General features: G+C 47.2%; 1 protein-coding gene across 16 annotated transcripts in view; it reads left to right on the plus strand.

The window, feature by feature from the left end:
• Positions 1-22,820, plus strand: part of eps8a (EGFR pathway substrate 8a, signaling adaptor) — a 161,011-nt gene that overhangs the window by 86,998 nt on the left and 51,193 nt on the right. For 12 of the 16 annotated variants that reach the window (XM_082978114.1, XM_082978113.1, XM_082978115.1 and 9 more), the window contains 6 exons: positions 7,354-7,421; positions 9,633-9,725; positions 10,357-10,425; positions 17,690-17,839; positions 18,476-18,558; positions 22,157-22,293. In XM_082978114.1, coding sequence (XP_082834240.1) covers positions 7,354-7,421; positions 9,633-9,725; positions 10,357-10,425; positions 17,690-17,839; positions 18,476-18,558; positions 22,157-22,293 — 600 coding nt within the window. Of the gene's footprint in view, positions 1-7,353; positions 7,422-7,737; positions 8,117-8,511; positions 8,692-8,731; positions 8,748-9,632; positions 9,726-10,356; positions 10,426-17,689; positions 17,840-18,475; positions 18,559-22,156; positions 22,294-22,820 lie in introns of those variants that run through there. The other 4 variants (XM_082978118.1, XM_082978120.1, XM_082978121.1 and 1 more) reach the window with 4 other exon arrangements.

The following is a 22,820-nucleotide window of genomic DNA, read 5'->3' on the forward strand; positions in this document are numbered from 1 at the left end:
AGTTCCCCAATAGCTGCTCCCTCAACCCTCCACGATCCCCCCCCACAGTTCCCCATTAGCTGCTCCCTCAACCCTCCACGATCCCCCCCACAGTTCCCCAATAGCTGCTCCCTCAACCCTCCACGATCCCCCCCACAGTTCCCCATTAGCTGCTCCCTCAACCCTCCACGATCCCCCCCACAGTTCCCCATTAGCTGCTCCCTCAACCCTCCAGATCCCCCCACAGTTCCCCAATAGCTGCACCCTCAACCCTCCACGATCCCCCCACAGTTCCCCAATAGCTGCTCCCTCAACCCTCCACGATCCCCCCCACAGTTCCCCAATAGCTGCTCCCTCAACCCTCCACGATCCCCCCCACAGTTCCCCAATAGCTGCTCCCTCAACCCTCCAAGATCCCCCCACAGTTCCCCAATAGCTGCTCCCTCAACCCTCCACGATCCCCCCCACAGTTCCCCATTAGCTGCTCCCTCAACCCTCCACGATCCCCCCCACAGTTCCCCATTAGCTGCTCCCTCAACCCTCCACGATCCCCCCCACAGTTCCCCATTAGCTGCTCCCTCAACCCTCCAGATCCCCCCACAGTTCCCCAATAGCTGCACCCTCAACCCTCCACGATCCCCCCACAGTTCCCCAATAGCTGCTCCCTCAACCCTCCACGATCCCCCCCACAGTTCCCCAATAGCTGCTCCCTCAACCCTCCACGATCCCCCCACAGTTCCCCAATAGCTGCTCCCTCAACCCTCCAGGATCCCCCCACAGTTCCCCAATAGCTGCTCCCTCAACCCTCCACGATCCCCCCCACAGTTCCCCCAATAGCTGCTCCCTCAACCCTCCACGATCCCCCCCACAGTTCCCCATTAGCTGCTCCCTCAACCCTCCACGATCCCCCCCACAGTTCCCCATTAGCTGCTCCCTCAACCCTCCACGATCCCCCCCACAGTTCCCCAATAGCTGCTCCCTCAACCCTCCACGATCCCCCCCACAGTTCCCCATTAGCTGCTCCCTCAACCCTCCAAGATCCCCCCGACAGTTCCCCATTAGCTGCTCCCTCAACCCTCCACGATCCCCCCCACAGTTCCCCATTAGCTGCTCCCTCAACCCTCCACGATCCCCCCCACAGTTCCCCAATAGCTGCTCCCTCAACCCTCCACCCCCCCCCCCCCCCCCCAAGAACCCCCACAATGCACCAACAACCAAGAGAATGAACTAAAGAGACAAAAGGACAAGACAAGACAACGGCAAACAACAAAAAATAAAATCTAAAAAATAATGAATTTAAAACGAAGGACATGAAGGACAAGTGAAATCATAACAGCGACGCCAACTGGATATGTTTGTGTGCATGTCTGGCTCTATTACATGTATGTGCGTGTTCTGTGTTTATTTGAATGAGAGTGTGTGTGTGTGTGTGTGTGTGTGTGTGTGTGTGTGTGTGTGTGTGTGTGTGTACAAACACCTGCAATGCATCAGCCTCAGGCAAACCGGCATTAGTTGTAAAAACACTGCCCCTTAGTGTCATTCAAATGTACTTTTTATTATGATTTTATTTAGACTTTACATATATATATATATATTTACTTTTACTTTTGACCATCATTCTATCTCCCACACAGCCACTCCACTCCCACTTGTCTCCAATTCCACATCCCCAACTCTCCGCTTCCCTCAGCCCATCCCATCTATCTCTGCTGGCCACCCACTTCCTGTTTCAACCCTCCGCTTCCCTCAGCCCATCCCATCTATCTCTGCTGGCCACCCACTTCCTGTTTCAACCCTCCGCTTCCCTCAGCCCATCCCATCTATCTCTGCTGGCCTCCCACTTCCTGTTTCAACCCATACCAACCCTCCGCTTCCCTCAGCCCATCCCCAACACTCAGCCCATCCCATCTATCTCTGCTGGCCACCCACTTCCTGTTTCAACCCATACCAACCCTCCGCTTCCCTCAGCCCATCCCAACCCTCCGCTTCCCTCAGCCCATCCCATCTATCTTTCTGCTGGCCACCCACTTCCTGTTTCAACCCATCCCAACCCTCCGTTTCCCTCAGCCCATCCCATCTATCTCTGCTGGCCACCCACTTCCTGTTTCAACCCATCCCAACCCTCCGTTTCCCTCAGCCCATCCCATCTATCTCTGCTGGCCTCCCACTTCCTGTTTCAACCCATCCCAACCCTCCGCTTCCCTCAGCCCATCCCAACCCTCCGCTTCCCTCAGCCCATCCCCAACCCTCAGCCCATCCCATCTATCTGCTGGCCTCCCACTTCCTGTTTCAACCCATACCAACCCTCCGCTTCCCTCAGCCCACCCCATCTATCTCTCCTGGTCACCCACTTCCTGTTTCAGCCCATCCCAACCCTCCGCTTCCCTCAGCCCATCCCATCTATCTCTACTGGCCTCCCACTTCCTGTTTCAACCCTCCGCTTCCCTCGGCCACCCCATCTATCTCTCCTGGTCACCCACTTCCTGTTTCAACCCATACCAACCCTCCGCTTCCCTCAGCCCACCCCATCTATCTCTCCTGGTCACCCACTTCCTGTTTCAGCCCATCCCAACCCTCCGCTTCCCTCGGCCCATCCCATCTATCTCTCCTGGCCACCCACTTCCTGTTTCAACCCTCCGCTTCCCTCGCCCATCCCATCTATCTCTGCTGGCCACCCACTTCCTGTTATCAACCCTCCGCTTCCCTCAGCCCATCCCACTTCCTGCTTCCTCAGCCCATCCCAACCCTCCGCTTCCCTCGGCCCATCCCATCTATCTCTGCTGGCCTCCCACTTCCTGTTTCAACCCTCCGCTTCCCTCAGCCCATCCCATCTCTCTCTGCTGGCCTCCCACTTCCTGTTTCAACCCTCCGCTTCCCTCGGCCCATCCCATCTATCTCTGCTGGCCTCCCACTTCCTGTTTCAACCCTCCGCTTCCCTCGGCCCATCCCATCTCTCTCTGCTGGCCTCCCACTTCCTGTTTCAACCCTCCGCTTCCCTCGGCCCATCCCATCTCTCTCTGCTGGCCTCCCACTTCCTGTTTCAACCCTCCGCTTCCCTCGGCCCATCCCATCTCTCTCTGCTGGCCTCCCACTTCCTGTTTCAACCCTCCGCTTCCCTCGGCCCATCCCATCTATCTCTGCTGGCCACCCACTTCGGGTTTCTACGCAACACATATCTTTCAACAATACTGTGATGTTTAATGATACTGGAGTTCTCCCTGAGGATGATTTCTGATACTGGAGTTCTCCCTGAGGATGATTCCTAATACTGGAGTTCTCCCTGAGGATGATTCCTAATCTGGAGTTCTCCTGAGGATGATTCCTAACACTGGAGTTCTCCCTGAGGATGATTCCTAATACTGGAGTTCTCCCTGAGGATGATTCCTAATCCTGGAGTTCTCCCTGAGGATGATTCCTAATACTGGAGTTCTCCCTGAGGATGATTCCTAATACTGGAGTTCTCCCTGAGGATGATTCCTAATACTGGAGTTCTCCCTGAGGATGATTCCTAATACTGGAGTTCTCCCTGAGGATGATTCCTAATACTGGAGTTCTCCCTGAGGATGATTCCTAATACTGGAGTTCTCCCTGAGGATGATTCCTAATACTGGAGTTCTCCCTGAGGATGATTCCTAATACTGGAGTTCTCCCTGAGGATGATTCCTAATACTGGAGTTCTCCCTGAGGATGATTCCTAATACTGGAGTTCTCCCTGAGGATGATTCCTAATACTGGAGTTCTCCCTGAGGATGATTCCTAATACTGGAGTTCTCCCTGAGGATGATTCCTAATACTGGAGTTCTCCCTGAGGATGATTCCTAATACTGGAGTTCTCCCTGAGGATGATTCCTAATACTGGAGTTCTCCCTGAGGATGATTCCTAATACTGGAGTTCTCCCTGAGGATGATTCCTAATACTGGAGTTCTCCCTGAGGATGATTCCTAATACTGGAGTTCTCCCTGAGGATGATTCCTAATACTGGAGTTCTCCCTGAGGATGATTCCTAATACTGGAGTTCTCCCTGAGGATGATTCCTAATACTGGAGTTCTCCCTGAGGATGATTCCTAATACTGGAGTTCTCCCTGAGGATGATTCCTAATACTGGAGTTCTCCCTGAGGATGATTCCTAATACTGGAGTTCTCCCTGAGGATGATTCCTAATACTGGAGTTCTCCCTGAGGATGATTCCTAATACTGGAGTTCTCCCTGAGGATGATTCCTAATACTGGAGTTCTCCCTGAGGATGATTCCTAATACTGGAGTTCTCCCTGAGGATGATTCCTAATACTGGAGTTCTCCCTGAGGATGATTCCTAATACTGGAGTTCTCCCTGAGGATGATTCCTAATACTGGAGTTCTCCCTGAGGATGATTCCTAATACTGGAGTTCTCCCTGAGGATGATTCCTAATACTGGAGTTCTCCCTGAGGATGATTCCTAATACTGGAGTTCTCCCTGAGGATGATTCCTAATACTGGAGTTCTCCCTGAGGATGATTCCTAATACTGGAGTTCTCCCTGAGGATGATTCCTAATACTGGAGTTCTCCCTGAGGATGATTCCTAATACTGGAGTTCTCCCTGAGGATGATTCCTAATACTGGAGTTCTCCCTGAGGATGATTCCTAATCCTGGAGTTCTCCCTGAGGATGATTCCTAATACTGGAGTTCTCCCTGAGGATGATTCCTAATACTGGAGTTCTCCCTGAGGATGATTCCTAACACTGGAGTTCTCCCTGAGGATGATTTCTGATACTGGAGTTCTCCCTGAGGATGATTCCTAATACTGGAGTTCTCCCTGAGGATGATTCCTAATCCTGGAGTTCTCCCTGAGGATGATTCCTAATACTGGAGTTCTCCCTGAGGATGATTCCTAATCCTGGAGTTCTCCCTGAGGATGATTCCTAATACTGGAGTTCTCCCTGAGGATGATTCCTAATACTGGAGTTCTCCCTGAGGATGATTCCTAACATGTACCGGATGATTCCTAACATGTACCATGTTACAATGGTACCACGTGAACCTACCAGACATGCTATAATATGACTGTAGTTCTGTGTAGATGCTATAATATGACTGTAGTTCTGTCTAGATGCTGTAATATGACTGTAGTTCTGTGTAGATGATATAATATGACTGTAGTTCTGTCTAGATGCTATAATATGACTGTAGTTCTGTCTAGATGCTATAATATGACTGTAGTTCTGTCTAGATGCTATAATATGACTGTAGTTCTGTGTAGATGCTATAATATGACTGTAGTTCTGTGTAGATGCTGTAATATGACTGTAGTTCTGTCTAGATGCTATAATATGACTGTAGTTCTGTCTAGATGCTATAATATGACTGTAGTTCTGTCTAGATGCTGTAATATGACTGTAGTTCTGTGTAGATGCTGTAATATGACTGTAGTTCTGTCTAGATGCTGTAATATGACTGTAGTTCTGTCTAGATGCTATAATATGACTGTAGTTCTGTCTAGATGCTGTAATATGACTGTAGTTCTGTCTAGATGCTGTAATATGACTGTAGTTCTGTCTAGATGCTATAATATGACTAGTTCTGTGTAGATGCTATAATATGACTGTAGTTCTGTCTAGATGCTACAATATGACTGTAGTTCTGTGTAGATGCTGTAATATGACTGTAGTTCTGTGTAGATGCTATAATATGACTGTAGTTCTGTGTAGATGCTTTAATATGACTGTAGTTCTGTCTAGATGCTGTAATATGACTGTAGTTCTGTCTAGATGCTGTAATATGACTGTAGTTCTGTCTAGATGCTGTAATATGACTGTAGTTCTGTCTAGATGCTGTAATATGACTGTAGTTCTGTCTAGATGCTATAATATGACTGTAGTTCTGTCTAGATGCTGTAATATGACTGTAGTTCTGTCTAGATGCTGTAATATGACTGTAGTTCTGTCTAGATGCTATAATATGACTGTAGTTCTGTCTAGATGCTGTAATATGACTGTAGTTCTGTCTAGATGCTGTAATATGACTGTAGTTCTGTCTAGATGCTGTAATATGACTGTAGTTCTGTCTAGATGCTGTAATATGACTGTAGTTCTGTCTAGATGCTGTAATATGACTGTAGTTCTGTCTAGATGCTGTAATATGACTGTAGTTCTGTCTAGATGCTATAATATGACTGTAGTTCTGTCTAGATGCTGTAATATGACTGTAGTTCTGTCTAGATGCTGTAATATGACTGTAGTTCTGTCTAGATGCTATAATATGACTGTAGTTCTGTGTAGATGCTATAATATGACTGTAGTTCTGTCTAGATGCTGTAATATGACTGTAGTTCTGTCTAGATGCTGTAATATGACTGTAGTTCTGTCTAGATGCTGTAATATGACTGTAGTTCTGTGTAGATGCTGTAATATGACTGTAGTTCTGTCTAGATGCTGTAATATGACTGTAGTTCTGTCTAGATGCTGTAATATGACTGTAGTTCTGTGTAGATGCTATAATATGACTGTAGTTCTGTGTAGATGCTGTAATATGACTGTAGTTCTGTCTAGATGCTGTAATATGACTGTAGTTCTGTCTAGATGCTGTAATATGACTGTAGTTCTGTCTTGATGCTATAATATGACTGTAGTTCTGTCTAGATGCTATAATATGACTGTAGTTCTGTCTAGATGCTGTAATATGACTGTAGTTCTGTCTAGATGCTATAATATGACTGTAGTTCTGTCTAGATGCTGTAATATGACTGTAGTTCTGTGTAGATGCTGTAATATGACTGTAGTTCTGTCTAGATGCTGTAATATGACTGTAGTTCTGTCTAGATGCTATAATATGACTGTAGTTCTGTCTAGATGCTGTAATATGACTGTAGTTCTGTCTAGATGCTGTAATATGACTGTAGTTCTGTCTAGATGCTGTAATATGACTGTAGTTCTGTCTAGATGCTGTAATATGACTGTAGTTCTGTCTAGATGCTGTAATATGACTGTAGTTCTGTCTAGATGCTGTAATATGACTGTAGTTCTGTCTAGATGCTATAATATGACTGTAGTTCTGTCTAGATGCTGTAATATGACTGTAGTTCTGTCTAGATGCTATAATATGACTGTAGTTCTGTCTAGATGCTATAATATGACTGTAGTTCTGTGTAGATGCTGTAATATGACTGTAGTTCTGTGTAGATGCTGTAATATGACTGTAGTTCTGTCTAGATGCTGTAATATGACTGTAGTTCTGTCTAGATGCTGTAATATGACTGTAGTTCTGTCTAGATGCTATAATATGACTGTAGTTCTGTCTAGATGCTGTAATATGACTGTAGTTCTGTCTAGATGCTATAATATGACTGTAGTTCTGTCTAGATGCTATAATATGACTGTGTCCTGTCGTTCTCCAGAACAACGGAAGAACTACACCAAAAACAGCATCAACAGCATGACTAACACCTCCCAGTACCACGTAGAGGTCAGTCTACATACAGCATGACTACCACCCTCACAGTACCACGTAGAGGTCAGTCTACTACTGTACATACAGCATGACGAACACCTCCCAGTACCACGTAGAGGTCAGTCTACTACTGTACATACAGCATGACTAACACCCTCACAGTACCACGTAGAGGTCAGTCTACTACTGTACATACAGCATGACGAACACCTCCCAGTACCACGTAGAGGTCAGTCTACTACTGTACATACAGCATGACGAACACCTCCCAGTACCACGTAGAGGTCAGTCTACTACTGTACATACAGCATGATGAACACCTCCCAGTACCACGTAGAGGTCAGTCTACTACTGTACATACAGCATGACTACCACCCTCACAGTACCACGTAGAGGTCAGTCTACTACTGTACATACAGCATGACTACCACCCTCCCAGTACCACGTCGAGGTCAGTCTACTACTGTACATACAGCATGACGAACACCTCCCAGTACCACGTAGAGGTCAGTCTACATACAGCATGACGAACACCTCCCAGTACCACGTAGAGGTCAGTCTACTACTGTACATACAGCATGACGAACACCTCCCAGTACCACGTAGAGGTCAGTCTACTACTGTACATACAGCATGACGAACACCTCCCAGTACCACGTAGAGGTCAGTCTACATACAACATGACTAACACCTCCCAGTACCACGTAGAGGTCAGTCTACTACTGTACATACAGCATGACGAACACCTCCCAGTACCACGTAGAGGTCAGTCTACTACTGTACATACAGCATGACGAACACCTCCCAGTACCACGTAGAGGTCAGTCTACTACTGTACATACAGCATGACGAACACCTCCCAGTACCACGTAGAGGTCAGTCTACTACTGTACATACAGCATGACGAACACCTCCCAGTACCACGTAGAGGTCAGTCTACTACTGTACATACAGCATGACGAACACCCTCACAGTACCACGTAGAGGTCAGTCTACATACAGCATGACGAACACCTCCCAGTACCACGTCAAGGTCAGTCTACATACAGCATGACGAACACCTCCCAGTACCACGTCGAGGTCAGTCTACATACAGCATGACGAACACCTCCCAGTACCACGTAGAGGTCAGTCTACTACTGTACATACAGCATGACGAACACCCTCACAGTACCACGTAGAGGTCAGTCTACATACAGCATGACGAACACCTCCCAGTACCACGTCGAGGTCAGTCTACTACTGTACATACAGCATGACGAACACCTCCCAGTACCACGTAGAGGTCAGTCTACTACTGTACATACAGCATGACGAACACCCTCACAGTACCACGTAGAGGTCAGTCTACATACAACATGACTAACACCCTCACAGTACCACGTTGAGGTCAGTCTACATACAGCATGACTAACACCCTCACAGTACCACTTTGAGGTCAGTCTACTACTGTACATACAGTGTGTTAGTGGTAGGGTAGAGATTGTTACTAATCTCCCCCCTCTGTGTCCCAAACCCTCTCCCCCTCTCCCATCTCTCCTATCCCCTCTGTGTCCCCAAACGCTCTCCCCCCTCTCCTATCCCCTCTGTGTTCCCAAACCCTCTCCCCTCTCCCATCTCTCCCCCCTCTGTGTCCCCAAACCCTCTCCCCTCTCCCATCTCTCCTATCCCCTCTGTGTCCCCAAACCCTCTCCCCCCTCTCCTATCCCCTCTGTGTCCCAAACCCTCTCCCCCTCTCCCATCTCTCCTATCCCCTCTGTGTCCCCAAACCCTCTCCCCCTCTCCCATCTCTCCCCCCTCTGTGTCCCCAAACCCTCTCCCCCTCTCCCGTCTCTCCTATCCCCTCTGTGTCCCAAACCCTCTCCCCTCTCCCATCTCTCCTATCCCCTCTGTGTCCCCAAACCCTCTCCCCCTCTCCCATCTCTCCTATCCCCTCTGTGTCCCCAAACCCTCTCCCCCTCTCCCGTCTCTCCTATCCCCTCTGTGTCCCCAAACCCTCTCCCCCTCTCCCGTCTCTCCTATCCCCTCTGTGTCCCCAAACCCTCTCCCCCTCTCCCGTCTCTCCTATCCCCTCTGTGTCCCCAAACCCTCTCCCATCTCTCCCCCCTCTGTGTTCCCAAACCCTCTCCCATCTCCCATCTCTCCCCCCTCTGTGTTCCCAAACCCTCTCCCCATCTCCCATCTCTCCCCCCTCTGTGTCCCAAACCCTCTCCTTTCTCCCCTCAGCACCTGACCACATTTGTTCTGGACAGGAAGGAAGCCATGATCAACACTGAGGATGGAATCAGGAAGCTCCGCCTCCTGGACGCCAAGGGAAAGGTGAGGCGCAGGAGATAATGATTCTGTTTCCCATCTGCTGTACAGATCCAATATATTCCTATTGGTTTTGATAATGTAGCTTCTGTACAGATCCAATATATTCCTATTGGTTTGATAATGTAGCTGCTGTACAGATCGAATGTATTCCTATTGGTTTGATAATGTAGCTGCTGTACAGATCCAATATATTCCTATTGGTACAGATCCAATGTATTCCTATTGATTTGATAATGTAGCTGCTGTACAGATCCAATATATTCCTATTGGTTTGATAATGTAGCTGCTGTACAGATCCAATATATTCCTATTGGTTTGATAATGTAGCTGCTGTACAGATCCAATGTATTCCTATTGGTTTGATAACGTAGCTGCTGTAAAGATCCAATATATTCCTATTGGTTTGATAATGTAGCTGCTGTACAGATCCAATGTATTCCTATTTGTTTGATAATGTAGCTGTTGTACAGATCCAATATATTCCTATTGGTTTGATAATGTAGCTGCTGTACAGATCCAATATATTCCTATTGGTTTGATAATGTAGCTGCTGTCCAGATCCAATATATTCCTATTGGTTTTGATAATGTAGCTGCTGTACAGATCCAATATATTCCTATTGGTTTGATATTAGGTATGGACCCAGGACATGCTGCTGCAGGTGGAGGAGAAGACGGTCAGCCTCATCGACCCAGAGACCAAGGTGGGTGAGCAGAAAGGCCGTCTGAAGGGACCAGCTGTGGTACGCTGGACAGGGGCATCATGGGACCTACTGGCTAGACCAGCGGTATCATATCAGGGAATTACTGAAAGTTATCTGGCTACTGGCTCTCTCGAAAAAAAACGATTTATGCTTGACGGAGGTGCTGTACGGAAGGTGACTGTCACAGGCGTCGTAAAATGGAGCCCGAGACGGAGCGTGGATAGTGCTCATTTTCGAAATCTTTTAATGAACACACTTGACAAAATAACAAAAAACGACCAACACAGTCCCGTCAGGTACACTCAGACGACTAGAACGGAAAACAACTACCCACAAACCCCAAAAGGAAAAACAGGCTGCCTGAGTATGGCTTCCAATCAGAGACAACGAAAGTGCAGAGGCCAGCTGGCGCCCCGTACCCCATGGCCGTGTCCACCTGTTGTAATGTTGACGCTAGACGGGGTGTCCTGTATGAACACAACTTCCTTCACAACAGCTCTGCCATGCTCAGGGAAACGCCAGATCTATTGATGCCCTGACTTCTACAGAGGTCGTACCGCTGTAACGCTGTAACAGTCCACTACAGAGGTCGTACCACTGTAACGCGTCGTCCACACGAGGCGTCCCGACGCGTCACAGCCCACGGGGTCGTACCACTGTAACGCTGTCACAGCTCACTACAGAGGTCGTACCACTGTAACGCTGTACAGCCACTACAGAGGTCGTACCACTGTAACGCTGTAACAGCCCACTACAGAGGTCGTACCACTGTCACAGCTCACTACAGAGGTCGTACCACTGTCACAGCCCACTACAGAGGTCGTACCACTGTCACAGCCCACTACAGAGGTCGTACCACTGTAACACTGTAACAGCCCACTACAGAGGTCGTACCACTGTACCACTGTACAGCCACTACAGAGGTCGTACCGCTGTACAGCCACTACAGAGGTCGTACCACTGTAACGCTGTAACAGTCCACTACAGAGGTCGTACCACTGTAACGCTGTACAGTCACTACAGAGGTCGTACCACTGTAATGCTGTACAGTCACTACAGAGGTCGTACCACTGTAACAGTCCACTACAGAGGTCGTACCACTGTAACGCTGTCACAGCCCACTACAGAGGTCGTACCACTGTAACGCTGTCACAGCCCACTACAGAGGTCGTACCACTGTAACGCTGTACAGCCACTACAGAGGTCGTACCACTGTAACGCTGTACAGCCACTACAGAGGTCGTACCACTGTACAGCCACTACAGAGGTCGTACCACTGTAACGCTGTCACAGCCCACTACAGAGGTCGTACCACTGTAACGCTGTCACAGCCCACTACAGAGGTCGTACCACTGTAACGCTGTACAGCCACTACAGAGGTCGTACCACTGTAACGCTGTCACAGCCCACTACAGAGGTCGTACCACTGTAACGCTGTCACAGCCCACTACAGAGGTCGTACCACTGTAACGCTGTCACAGCCCACTACAGAGGTCGTACCACTGTAACGCTGTCACAGCCCACTACAGAGGTCGTACCACTGTAACGCTGTCACAGCCCACTACAGAGGTCGTACCACTGTAACGCTGTCACAGCCCACTACAGAGGTCGTACCACTGTAACGCTGTCACAGCCACTACAGACAGCGGATTGACCATGCAAAGCCTTTAACAAGGACGGTTTTGTTCAGTGTTTTGATCAGTGGTTTGATCACTCGGACAACATCCAGTGAAATTGCAGAGCGCCAAATTCAAAAACAGAAATTCTCATAATAAACATAAAAGATAAAAGTGTTATACCCCAGCTTAAAGATTAACTTCTTGTTAATCCAACCGCTGTGTCAGATTTCAAAAAAGGCTTTACGGCGAAAGCAAACCATGCGATTATCTGAGAACAGCGCCCAGCAGACAAATCATTACAAACAGTTAGCAGCCAAATAGAGGAGTAACAAAAGTAAGAAATAGCCATAAAATGAATCACTTACCTTTGACGATCTTCATACGGTTGCACTCCGAAGACTCCGTGTTACACAATACATGTTCGTTTTGTTCGATAATGTCCCTCTTTGTGTCCAAAAATCTCAATCTTTTGTTGGTGCGTTTTGTTCAGTATTCCAGACGAAAAATCTAAAAAGTACCGTAAAGGTTCATAGAAACATGTCAAACGATGTTTATAATCAATCCTCAAGTTGTTTTTGTCGTAAATAATCGATAATATTTCAACCGGACAAAAAGCTTCGTCGATAGAAAACGAGAAACTAGAATGTCGCGCTCCCGGTCGCGCGCTGGACTCATGTCTGGAAATGTCCACTGTCCACTCATTGAAAGTGCTGTATCTCCTTCATTTTTCAGAGTAAAAGCCTGAAACAATGCCTAAAGACTGGCCACATGTAGAAGAAGCTATAGAAATCGTGAACTGGGTCATAAGTCTTTGTTTGGTGGATAGGCTTTCAATGGAAAAAACAGGCATTTCAAAATAAAGGCACTTCTTGGATGGATTTTCTTCAGGTTTTCGCCTGCCGTATCAGTTCTGTTATACTCACAGACATTATTTTAACAGTTTTGGAAACTTTAGAGTGTTTTCTATCCAAATCTACCAATTATATGCATATCCTAGCTTCTGGGCCTGAGTAGCAGGCAGTTTACTTTGGGCCGAACGCTGCCCCCTACCCTAGTGAGGTTAACTTTCCTCTGGGAACTTTGTACACCAAGTTTTAACCACAAGTTCACAGTGACTCCATAACTACCTTAATGACCTGAATATTCAGAGGCTGACCTGTCTGTTTGGGCTGGCCTCAGTACAGTTTTAAGCTGGTTCTGTTAACTGACCTGTTTGTTTGGGCTGGCCTCAGTACAGTTTTTAAGCTGGTTAACTGACCTGTTTGTTTGGGCTGGCCTCAGTACAGTTTTAAGCTGGTTCTGTTAACTGACCTGTTTGTTTGGGCTGGCCTCAGTACAGTTTTTAAGCTGGTTCTGATAACTGACCTGTTTGTTTGGGCTGGCCTCAGTACAGTTTTAAAGCTGGTTCTGTTAACTGACCTGTTTGTTAGGGCTGGCCTCAGTACAGTTTTTAAGCTGGTTAACTGACCTGTTTGTTTGGGCTGGCCTCAGTACAGTTTTTAAGCTGGTTCTGATAACTGACCTGTTTGTTTGGGCTGGTCTCAGTACAGTTTTTAAGCTGGTTCTGTTAACTGACCTGTTTGTTTGGGCTGGCCTCAGTACAGTTTTTAAGCTGGTTAACTGACCTGTTTGTTTGGGCTGGCCTCAGTACAGTTTTTAAGCTGGTTCTGATAACTGACCTGTTTGTTTGGGCTGGTCTCAGTACAGTTTTTAAGCTGGTTCTGTTAACTGACCTGTTTGTTTGGGCTGGCCTCAGTACAGTTTTTAAGCTGGTTCTGTTAACTGACCTGTTTGTTAGGGCTGGTCTCAGTACAGTTTTAAGCTGGTTCTGTTAACTGACCTGTTTGTTAGGGCTGGCCTCAGTACAGTTTTTAAGCTGGTTCTGATAACTGACCTGTTTGTTTGGGCTGGCCTCAGTACAGTTTTAAGCTGGTTAACTGACCTGTTTGTTGGGCTGGTCTCAGTACAGTTTTTAAGCTGGTTAACTGACCTGTTTGTTTGGGCTGGCCTCAGTACAGTTTTTAAGCTGGTTAACTGACCTGTTTGTTTGGGCTGGTCTCAGTACAGTTTTTAAGCTGGTTAACTGACCTGTTTGTTTGGGCTGGCCTCAGTACAGTTTTTAAGCTGGTTCTGATAACTGACCTGTTTGTTTGGGCTGGTCTCAGTACAGTTTTTAAGCTGGTTCTGTTAACTGACCTGTTTGTTAGGGCTGGTCTCAGTACAGTTTTTAAGCTGGTTAACTGACCTGTTTGTTTGGGCTGGCCTCAGTACAGTTTTAAGCTGGTTCTGTTAACTGACCTGTTTGTTTGGGCTGGTCTCAGTACAGTTTTAAGCTGGTTCTGTTAACTGACCTGTTTGTTAGGGCTGGTCTCAGTACAGTTTTTAAGCTGGTTAACTGACCTGTTTGTTTGGGCTGGTCTCAGTACAGTTTTTAAGCTGGATAACTGACCTGTTTGTTAGGGCTGGTCTCAGTACAGTTTTTAAGCTGGTTAACTGACCTGTTTGTTAGGGCTGGTCTCAGTACAGTTTTTAAGCTGGTTAACTGACCTGTTTGTTTGGGCTGGCCTCAGTACAGTTTTTAAGCTGGTTAACTGACCTGTTTGTTTGGGCTGGTCTCAGTACAGTTTTTAAGCTGGTTAACTGACCTGTTTGTTTGGGCTGGTCTCAGTACAGTTTTTAAGCTGGTTAACTGACCTGTTTGTTTGGGCTGGTCTCAGTACAGTTTTTAAGCTGGATAACTGACCTGTTTGTTTGGGCTGGTCTCAGTACAGTTTTTAAGCTGGTTTGATAACTGACCTGTTTGTTTGGGCTGGCCTCAGTACAGTTTTTAAGCTGGTTAACTGACCTGTTTGTTTGGGCTGGTCTCAGTACAGTTTTTAAGCTGGTTAACTGACCTGTTTGTTTGGGCTGGTCTCAGTACAGTTTTTAAGCTGGTTAACTGACCTGTTTGTTTGGGCTGGTCTCAGTACAGTTTTTAAGCTGGTTAACTGACCTGTTTGTTAGGGCTGGCCTCAGTACAGTTTTTAAGCTGGTTAACTGACCTGTTTGTTTGGGCTGGTCTCAGTACAGTTTTTAAGCTGGTTAACTGACCTGTTTGTTTGGGCTGGTCTCAGTACAGTTTTTAAGCTGGATAACTGACCTGTTTGTTAGGGCTGGTCTCAGTACAGTTTTTAAGCTGGTTAACTGACCTGTTTGTTTGGGCTGGTCTCAGTACAGTTTTTAAGCTGGTTAACTGACCTGTTTGTTTGGGCTGGTCTCAGTACAGTTTTTAAGCTGGTTCTGATAACTGACCTGTTTGTTTGGGCTGGTCTCAGTACAGTTTTTAAGCTGGTTCTGATAACTGACCTGTTTGTTAGGGCTGGTCTCAGTACAGTTTTTAAGCTGGTTAACTGACCTGTTTGTTTGGGCTGGTCTCAGTACAGTTTTTAAGCTGGTTAACTGACCTGTTTGTTTGGGCTGGTCTCAGTACAGTTTTAAGCTGGTTCTGTTAACTGACCTGTTTGTTAGGGCTGGTCTCAGTACAGTTTTTAAGCTGGTTAACTGACCTGTTTGTTTGGGCTGGTCTCAGTACAGTTTTTAAGCTGGTTAACTGACCTGTTTGTTAGGGCTGGTCTCAGTACAGTTTTTAAGCTGGTTAACTGACCTGTTTGTTTGGGCTGGTCTCAGTACAGTTTTTAAGCTGGTTAACTGACCTGTTTGTTTGGGCTGGTCTCAGTACAGTTTTTAAGCTGGTTAACTGACCTGTTTGTTTGGGCTGGTCTCAGTACAGTTTTTAAGCTGGTTAACTGACCTGTTTGTTTGGGCTGGTCTCAGTACAGTTTTTAAGCTGGTTAACTGACCTGTTTGTTAGGGCTGGTCTCAGTACAGTTTTTAAGCTGGTTTGTAACTGACCTGTTTGTTTGGGCTGGTCTCAGTACAGTTTTTAAGCTGGTTAACTGACCTGTTTGTTTGGGCTGGTCTCAGTACAGTTTTTAAGCTGGTTAACTGACCTGTTTGTTTGGGCTGGTCTCAGTACAGTTTTTAAGCTGGTTAACTGACCTGTTTGTTTGGGCTGGTCTCAGTACAGTTTTTAAGCTGGTTAACTGACCTGTTTGTTTGGGCTGGCCTCAGTACAGTTTTTAAGCTGGTTAACTGACCTGTTTGTTTGGGCTGGCCTCAGTACAGTTTTTAAGCTGGTTAACTGACCTGTTTGTTAGGGCTGGTCTCAGTACAGTTTTTAAGCTGGTTCTGTTAACTGACCTGTTTGTTTGGGCTGGCCTCAGTACAGTTTTTAAGCTGGTTAACTGACCTGTTTGTTAGGGCTGGTCTCAGTACAGTTTTTAAGCTGGTTAACTGACCTGTTTGTTTGGGCTGGTCTCAGTACAGTTTTTAAGCTGGATAACTGACCTGTTTGTTAGGGCTGGTCTCAGTACAGTTTTTAAGCTGGTTAACTGACCTGTTTGTTTGGGCTGGTCTCAGTACAGTTTTTAAGCTGGTTCTGATAACTGACCTGTTTGTTTGGGCTGGTCTCAGTACAGTTTTTAAGCTGGTTCTGATAACTGACCTGTTTGTTTGGGCTGGTCTCAGTACAGTTTTTAAGCTGGTTTTGATAACTGACCTGTTTGTTTGGGCTGGTCTCAGTACAGTTTTTAAGCTGGATAACTGACCTGTTTGTTAGGGCTGGTCTCAGTACAGTTTTTAAGCTGGATAACTGACCTGTTTGTTTGGGCTGGTCTCAGTACAGTTTTTAAGCTGGATAACTGACCTGTTTGTTTGGGCTGGTCTCAGTACAGTTTTTAAGCTGGATAACTGACCTGTTTGTTAGGGCTGGTCTCAGTACAGTTTTTAAGCTGGTTAACTGACCTGTTTGTTAGGGCTGGTCTCAGTACAGTTTTTAAGCTGGTTAACTGACCTGTTTGTTTGGGCTGGCCTCAGTACAGTTTTTAAGCTGGTTAACTGACCTGTTTGTTAGGGCTGGTCTCAGTACAGTTTTTAAGCTGGATAACTGACCTGTTTGTTTGGGCTGGTCTCAGTACAGTTTTTAAGCTGGTTAACTGACCTGTTTGTTAGGGCTGGTCTCAGTACAGTTTTTAAGCTGGTTAACTGACCTGTTTGTTTGGGCTGGTCTCAGTACAGTTTTTAAGCTGGTTAACTGACCTGTTTGTTAGGGCTGGCCTCAGTACAGTTTTTAAGCTGGATAACTGACCTGTTTGTTTGGGCTGGTCTCAGTACAGTTTTTAAGCTGGATAACTGACCTGTTTGTTTGGGCTGGTCTCAGTACAGTTTTTAAGCTGGATAACTGACCTGTTTGTTAGGGCTGGTCTCAGTACAGTTTTTAAGCTGGTTAACTGACCTGTTTGTTTGGGCTGGTCTCAGTACAGTTTTTAAGCTGGTTAACTGACCTGTTTGTTAGGGCTGGTCTCAGTACAGTTTTTAAGCTGGTTAACTGACCTGTTTGTTTGGGCTGGTCTCAGTACAGTTTTTAAGCTGGTTAACTGACCTGTTTGTTTGGGCTGGTCTCAGTACAGTTTTTAAGCTGGTTAACTGACCTGTTTGTTAGGGCTGGTCTCAGTACAGTTTTTAAGCTGGTTAACTGACCTGTTTGTTAGGGCTGGTCTCAGTACAGTTTTTAAGCTGGTTAACTGACCTGTTTGTTATTGTTTCAGAATGAGTTGGAGAACTTTCCCTTGGGAACCATCATGCACTGCCAGGCGGTGATGTCATCCTGCAACTACGACTCCATCTTGGCTCTGGTGTGTAAGGAGCCGGGCCAGGGCAAACCGGACCTTCACCTGTTCCAGTGTGACGACATCAAGGTACACACACACACACACACACAGACACACACAGACACACACACACAGACACACACAGACACACACACACACGCACACACGCACAGACAGACAGACAGACAGACAGACAGACAGACAGACAGACAGACAGACAGACAGACAGACAGACAGACAGACAGACAGACAGACAGACAGACAGACAGACAGACAGACACATACATATACGCACACACAGACAGACAGACACACACAGACAGACACACATACGCACACACAGACAGGCACACACGCACACACACACACATACGCACACACAGACAGGCACACACGCAGACAGACACACACGCACACACACATACGCACACACATACATACGCACACACACACACACACACACATACATACGCACACACACACACACACACATACATACGCACACACACACACATACATACGCACACACATACAAACACACACATACATACGCACACACATACAGACACACACACACACACGACACACACACACACACACACACACACATACACACACACACACACACACACACACACACACACACACAGACACACAGTTAGTGATATGTCTGTCTGTCTGTCTGTCTGTCTGTCTGTCTGTCTGTCTGTCTGTCTCCTCCAGGCTAACCTGATCCAGGCTGATATAGAGGGAGCCATGATGGATCAGAAGGGAGGCAAGGTGAAGAGGAGACCAGAAGCACTACGGTAAAACACCTGTATCTACCTGTCGTCTCTGACTGGACTCTGTACCGTAGTAGAGACCAGAAACACTACGGTAGAACACCTGTATCTACCTGTCGTCTCTGACTGGACTCTGTACCGTAGTAGAGACCAGAAACACTACGGTAGAACACCTGTATCTACCTGTCGTCTCTGACTGGACTCTGTACCGTAGTAGAGACCAGAAACACTACGGTAGAACACCTGTATCTACCTGTCGTCTCTGACTGGACTCTGTACCGTAGTAGAGACCAGAAACACTACGGTAGAACACCTGTATCTACCTGTCGTCTCTGACTGGACTCTGTACCGTAGTAGAGACCAGAAACACTACGGTAGAACACCTGTATCTACCTGTCGTCTCTGACTGGACTCTGTACCGTAGTAGAGACCCAGAAACACTACGGTAGAACACCTGTATCTACCTGTCGTCTCTGACTGGACTCTGTACCGTAGTAGAGACCAGAAACACTACGGTAGAACACCTGTATCTACCTGTCGTCTCTGACTGGACTCTGTACCGTAGTAGAGACCAGAAACACTACGGTAGAACACCTGTATCTACCTGTCGTCTCTGACTGGACTCTGTACCGTAGTAGAGACCAGAAACACTACGGTAGAACACCTGTATCTACCTGTCGTCTCTGACTGGACTCTGTACCGTAGTAGAGACCAGAAACACTACGGTAGAACACCTGTATCTACCTGTCGTCTCTGACTGGACTCTGTACCGTAGTAGAGACCAGAAACACTACGGTAGAACACCTGTATCTACCTGTCGTCTCTGACTGGACTCTGTACCGTAGTAGAGACCCAGAAACACTACGGTAGAACACCTGTATCTACCTGTCGTCTCTGACTGGACTCTGTACCGTAGTAGAGACCAGAAACACTACGGTAGAACACCTGTATCTACCTGTCGTCTCTGACTGGACTCTGTACCGTAGTAGAGACCCAGAAACACTACGGTAGAACACCTGTATCTACCTGTCGTCTCTGACTGGACTCTGTACCGTAGTAGAGACCCAGAAACACTACGGTAGAACACCTGTATCTACCTGTCGTCTCTGACTGGACTCTGTACCGTAGTAGAGACCAGAAACACTACGGTAGAACACCTGTATCTACCTGTCGTCTCTGACTGGACTCTGTACCGTAGTAGAGACCAGAAACACTACGGTAGAACACCTGTATCTACCTGTCGTCTCTGACTGGACTCTGTACCGTAGTAGAGACCAGAAACACTACGGTAGAACACCTGTATCTACCTGTCGTCTCTGACTGGACTCTGTACCGTAGTAGAGACCAGAAACACTACGGTAGAACACCTGTATCTACCTGTCGTCTCTGACTGGACTCTGTACCGTAGTAGAGACCCAGAAACACTACGGTAGAACACCTGTATCTACCTGTCGTCTCTGACTGGACTCTGTACCGTAGTAGAGACCCAGAAACACTACGGTAGAACACCTGTATCTACCTGTCGTCTCTGACTGGACTCTGTACCGTAGTAGAGACCAGAAACACTACGGTAGAACACCTGTATCTACCTGTCGTCTCTGACTGGACTCTGTACCGTAGTAGAGACCAGAAACGCTACGGTAGAACACCTGTATCTACCTGTCGTCTCTGACTGGACTCTGTACCGTAGTAGAGACCAGAAACGCTACGGTAGAACACCTGTATCTACCTGTCGTCTCTGACTGGACTCTGTACCGTAGTAGAGACCCAGAAACACTACGGTAGAACACCTGTATCTACCTGCCGTCTCTGACTGGACTCTGTACCGTAGTAGAGACCCAGAAACACTACGGTAGAACACCTGTATCTACCTGCCGTCTCTGACTGGACTCTGTACCGTAGTAGAGACCCAGAAACACTACGGTAGAACACCTGTATCTACCTGTCGTCTCTGACTGGACTCTGTACCGTAGTAGAGACCCAGAAACACTACGGTAGAACACCTGTATCTACCTGTCGTCTCTGACTGGACTCTGTACCGTAGTAGAGACCAGAAACACTACGGTAGAACACCTGTATCTACCTGCCGTCTCTGACTGGACTCTGTACCGTAGTAGAGACCCAGAAACACTACGGTAGAACACCTGTATCTACCTGCCGTCTCTGACTGGACTCTGTACCGTAGTAGAGACCAGAAACACTACGGTAGAACACCTGTATCTACCTGTCGTCTCTGACTGGACTCTGTACCGTAGTAGAGACCAGAAACACTACGGTAGAACACCTGTCTCTACCTGTCGTCTCTGACTGGACTCTGTACCGTAGTAGAGACCAGAAACACTACGGTAGAACACCTGTGTCTACCTGTCGTCTCTGACTGGACTCTGTACCGTAGTAGAGACCAGAAACACTACGGTAGAACACCTGTATCTACCTGTCGTCTCTGACTGGACTCTGTACCGTAGTAGAGACCAGAAACGCTACGGTAGAACACCTGTGTCTACCTGTCGTCTCTGACTGGACTCTGTACCGTAGTAGAGACCAGAAACGCTACGGTAGAACACCTGTATCTACCTGTCGTCTGTGACTGGACTCTGTACCGTAGTAGAGACCCAGAAACGCTACGGTAGAACACCTGTATCTACCTGTCGTCTCTGACTGGACTCTGTACCGTAGTAGAGACCAGAAACGCTACGGTAGAACACCTGTATCTACCTGTCGTCTCTGACTGGACTCTGTACCGTAGAAGAGACCCAGAAACACTACGGTAGAACACCTGGATCTACCTGTCGTCTCTGACTGGACTCTGTACCGTAGTAGAGACCAGAAACACTACGGTAGAACACCTGTATCTACCTGTCGTCTCTGACTGGACTCTGTACCGTAGTAGAGACCGGAATGGGTTCTGTTACTTTATAGAGCTCTGTTATAATGGGTTCTGTTACTTTATAGAGCTCTGTTAGAATGGGTTCTGTATCAGTGCTGTATGGGGTTCTGTTTGTATCTGGGTCTGGGTCTGGGTCTGTATCAGTGCTGTATGGGGTTCTGTTTGTATCTGGGTCTGGGTCTGTATCAGTGCTGTATGGGGTTCTGTTTGTATCTGGGTCTGGGTCTGTATCAGTGCTGTATGGGGTTCTGTTTGTATCTGGGTCTGGGTCTGGGTCTGTATCAGTGCTGTATGGGGTTCTGTTTGTATCTGGGTCTGGGTCTGTATCAGTGCTGTATGGGGTTCTGTTTGTATCTGGGTCTGGGTCTGTATCAGTGCTGTATGGGGTTCTGTTTGTATCTGGGTCTGGGTTCTGTATCAGTGCTGTATGGGGTTCTGTTTGTATCTGGGTCTGGGTCTGTATCAGTGCTGTATGGGGTTCTGTTTGTATCTGGGTCTGGGTTCTGTATCAGTGCTGTATGGGGTTCTGTTTGTATCTGGGTCTGGGTCTGTATCAGTGCTGTATGGGGTTCTGTTTGTATCTGGGTCTGGGTCTGTATCAGTGCTGTATGGGGTTCTGTTTGTATCTGGGTCTGGGTCTGTATCAGTGCTGTATGGGGTTCTGTTTGTATCTGGGTCTGGGTCTGTATCTGATTGTCCGTCTTCCTCTCGTCTCCTCCTCCCGTCCTCCTATAGGATGATTCTGAAGAGTGATGGGGTCATCCCCCCGCCCCCAGCGGCGCCCGCCCCAGAGCCACCCGCCACCCTCACCCAGGTGGACGTGAGGAGTCGTGTGGCAGCCTGGTCAGCCTGGGCTGCGGAGCAGCAGGACTGTAAGAAAACACAAGTTACAGGGACTTAAATGAGTCTGAAAGGTTCTGCCTTCTAATACGCAGTTCGTCACTCTGTAGTCAATGATATGAATGGACTTCAACAACTGTTCTATGGGTTCAACCAGGTGATGTAGTGAGAGAAAGAGCTGTTCTATGGGTTCAACCAGGTGATGTAGTGAGAGAAAGAGCTGTTCTATGGGTTCAACCAGGTGATAGTTGAGAGAAAGAGCTGTTCTATGGGTTCAACCAGGTGATGTAGTGAGAGAAAGAGCTGTTCTATGGGTTCAACCAGGTGATAGTTGAGAGAAATAGCTGTTCTATGGGTTCAACCAGGTGATGTAGTGAGAGAAAGAGCTGTTCTATGGGTTCAACCAGGTGATAGTTGAGAGAAATAGCTGTTCTATGGGTTCAACCAGGTGATGTAGTGAGAGAAAGAGCTGTTCTATGGGTTCAACCAGGTGATAGTTGAGAGAAAGAGCTGTTCTATGGGTTCAACCAGGTGATGTAGTGAGAGAAAGAGCTGTTCT

The sequence above is a fragment of the Salmo salar genome, chromosome 07 (genome assembly GCF_965601325.2).
Source record: "Salmo salar chromosome 07, fSalSal1, whole genome shotgun sequence".
Classification (NCBI taxonomy): domain Eukaryota; kingdom Metazoa; phylum Chordata; class Actinopteri; order Salmoniformes; family Salmonidae; genus Salmo; species Salmo salar.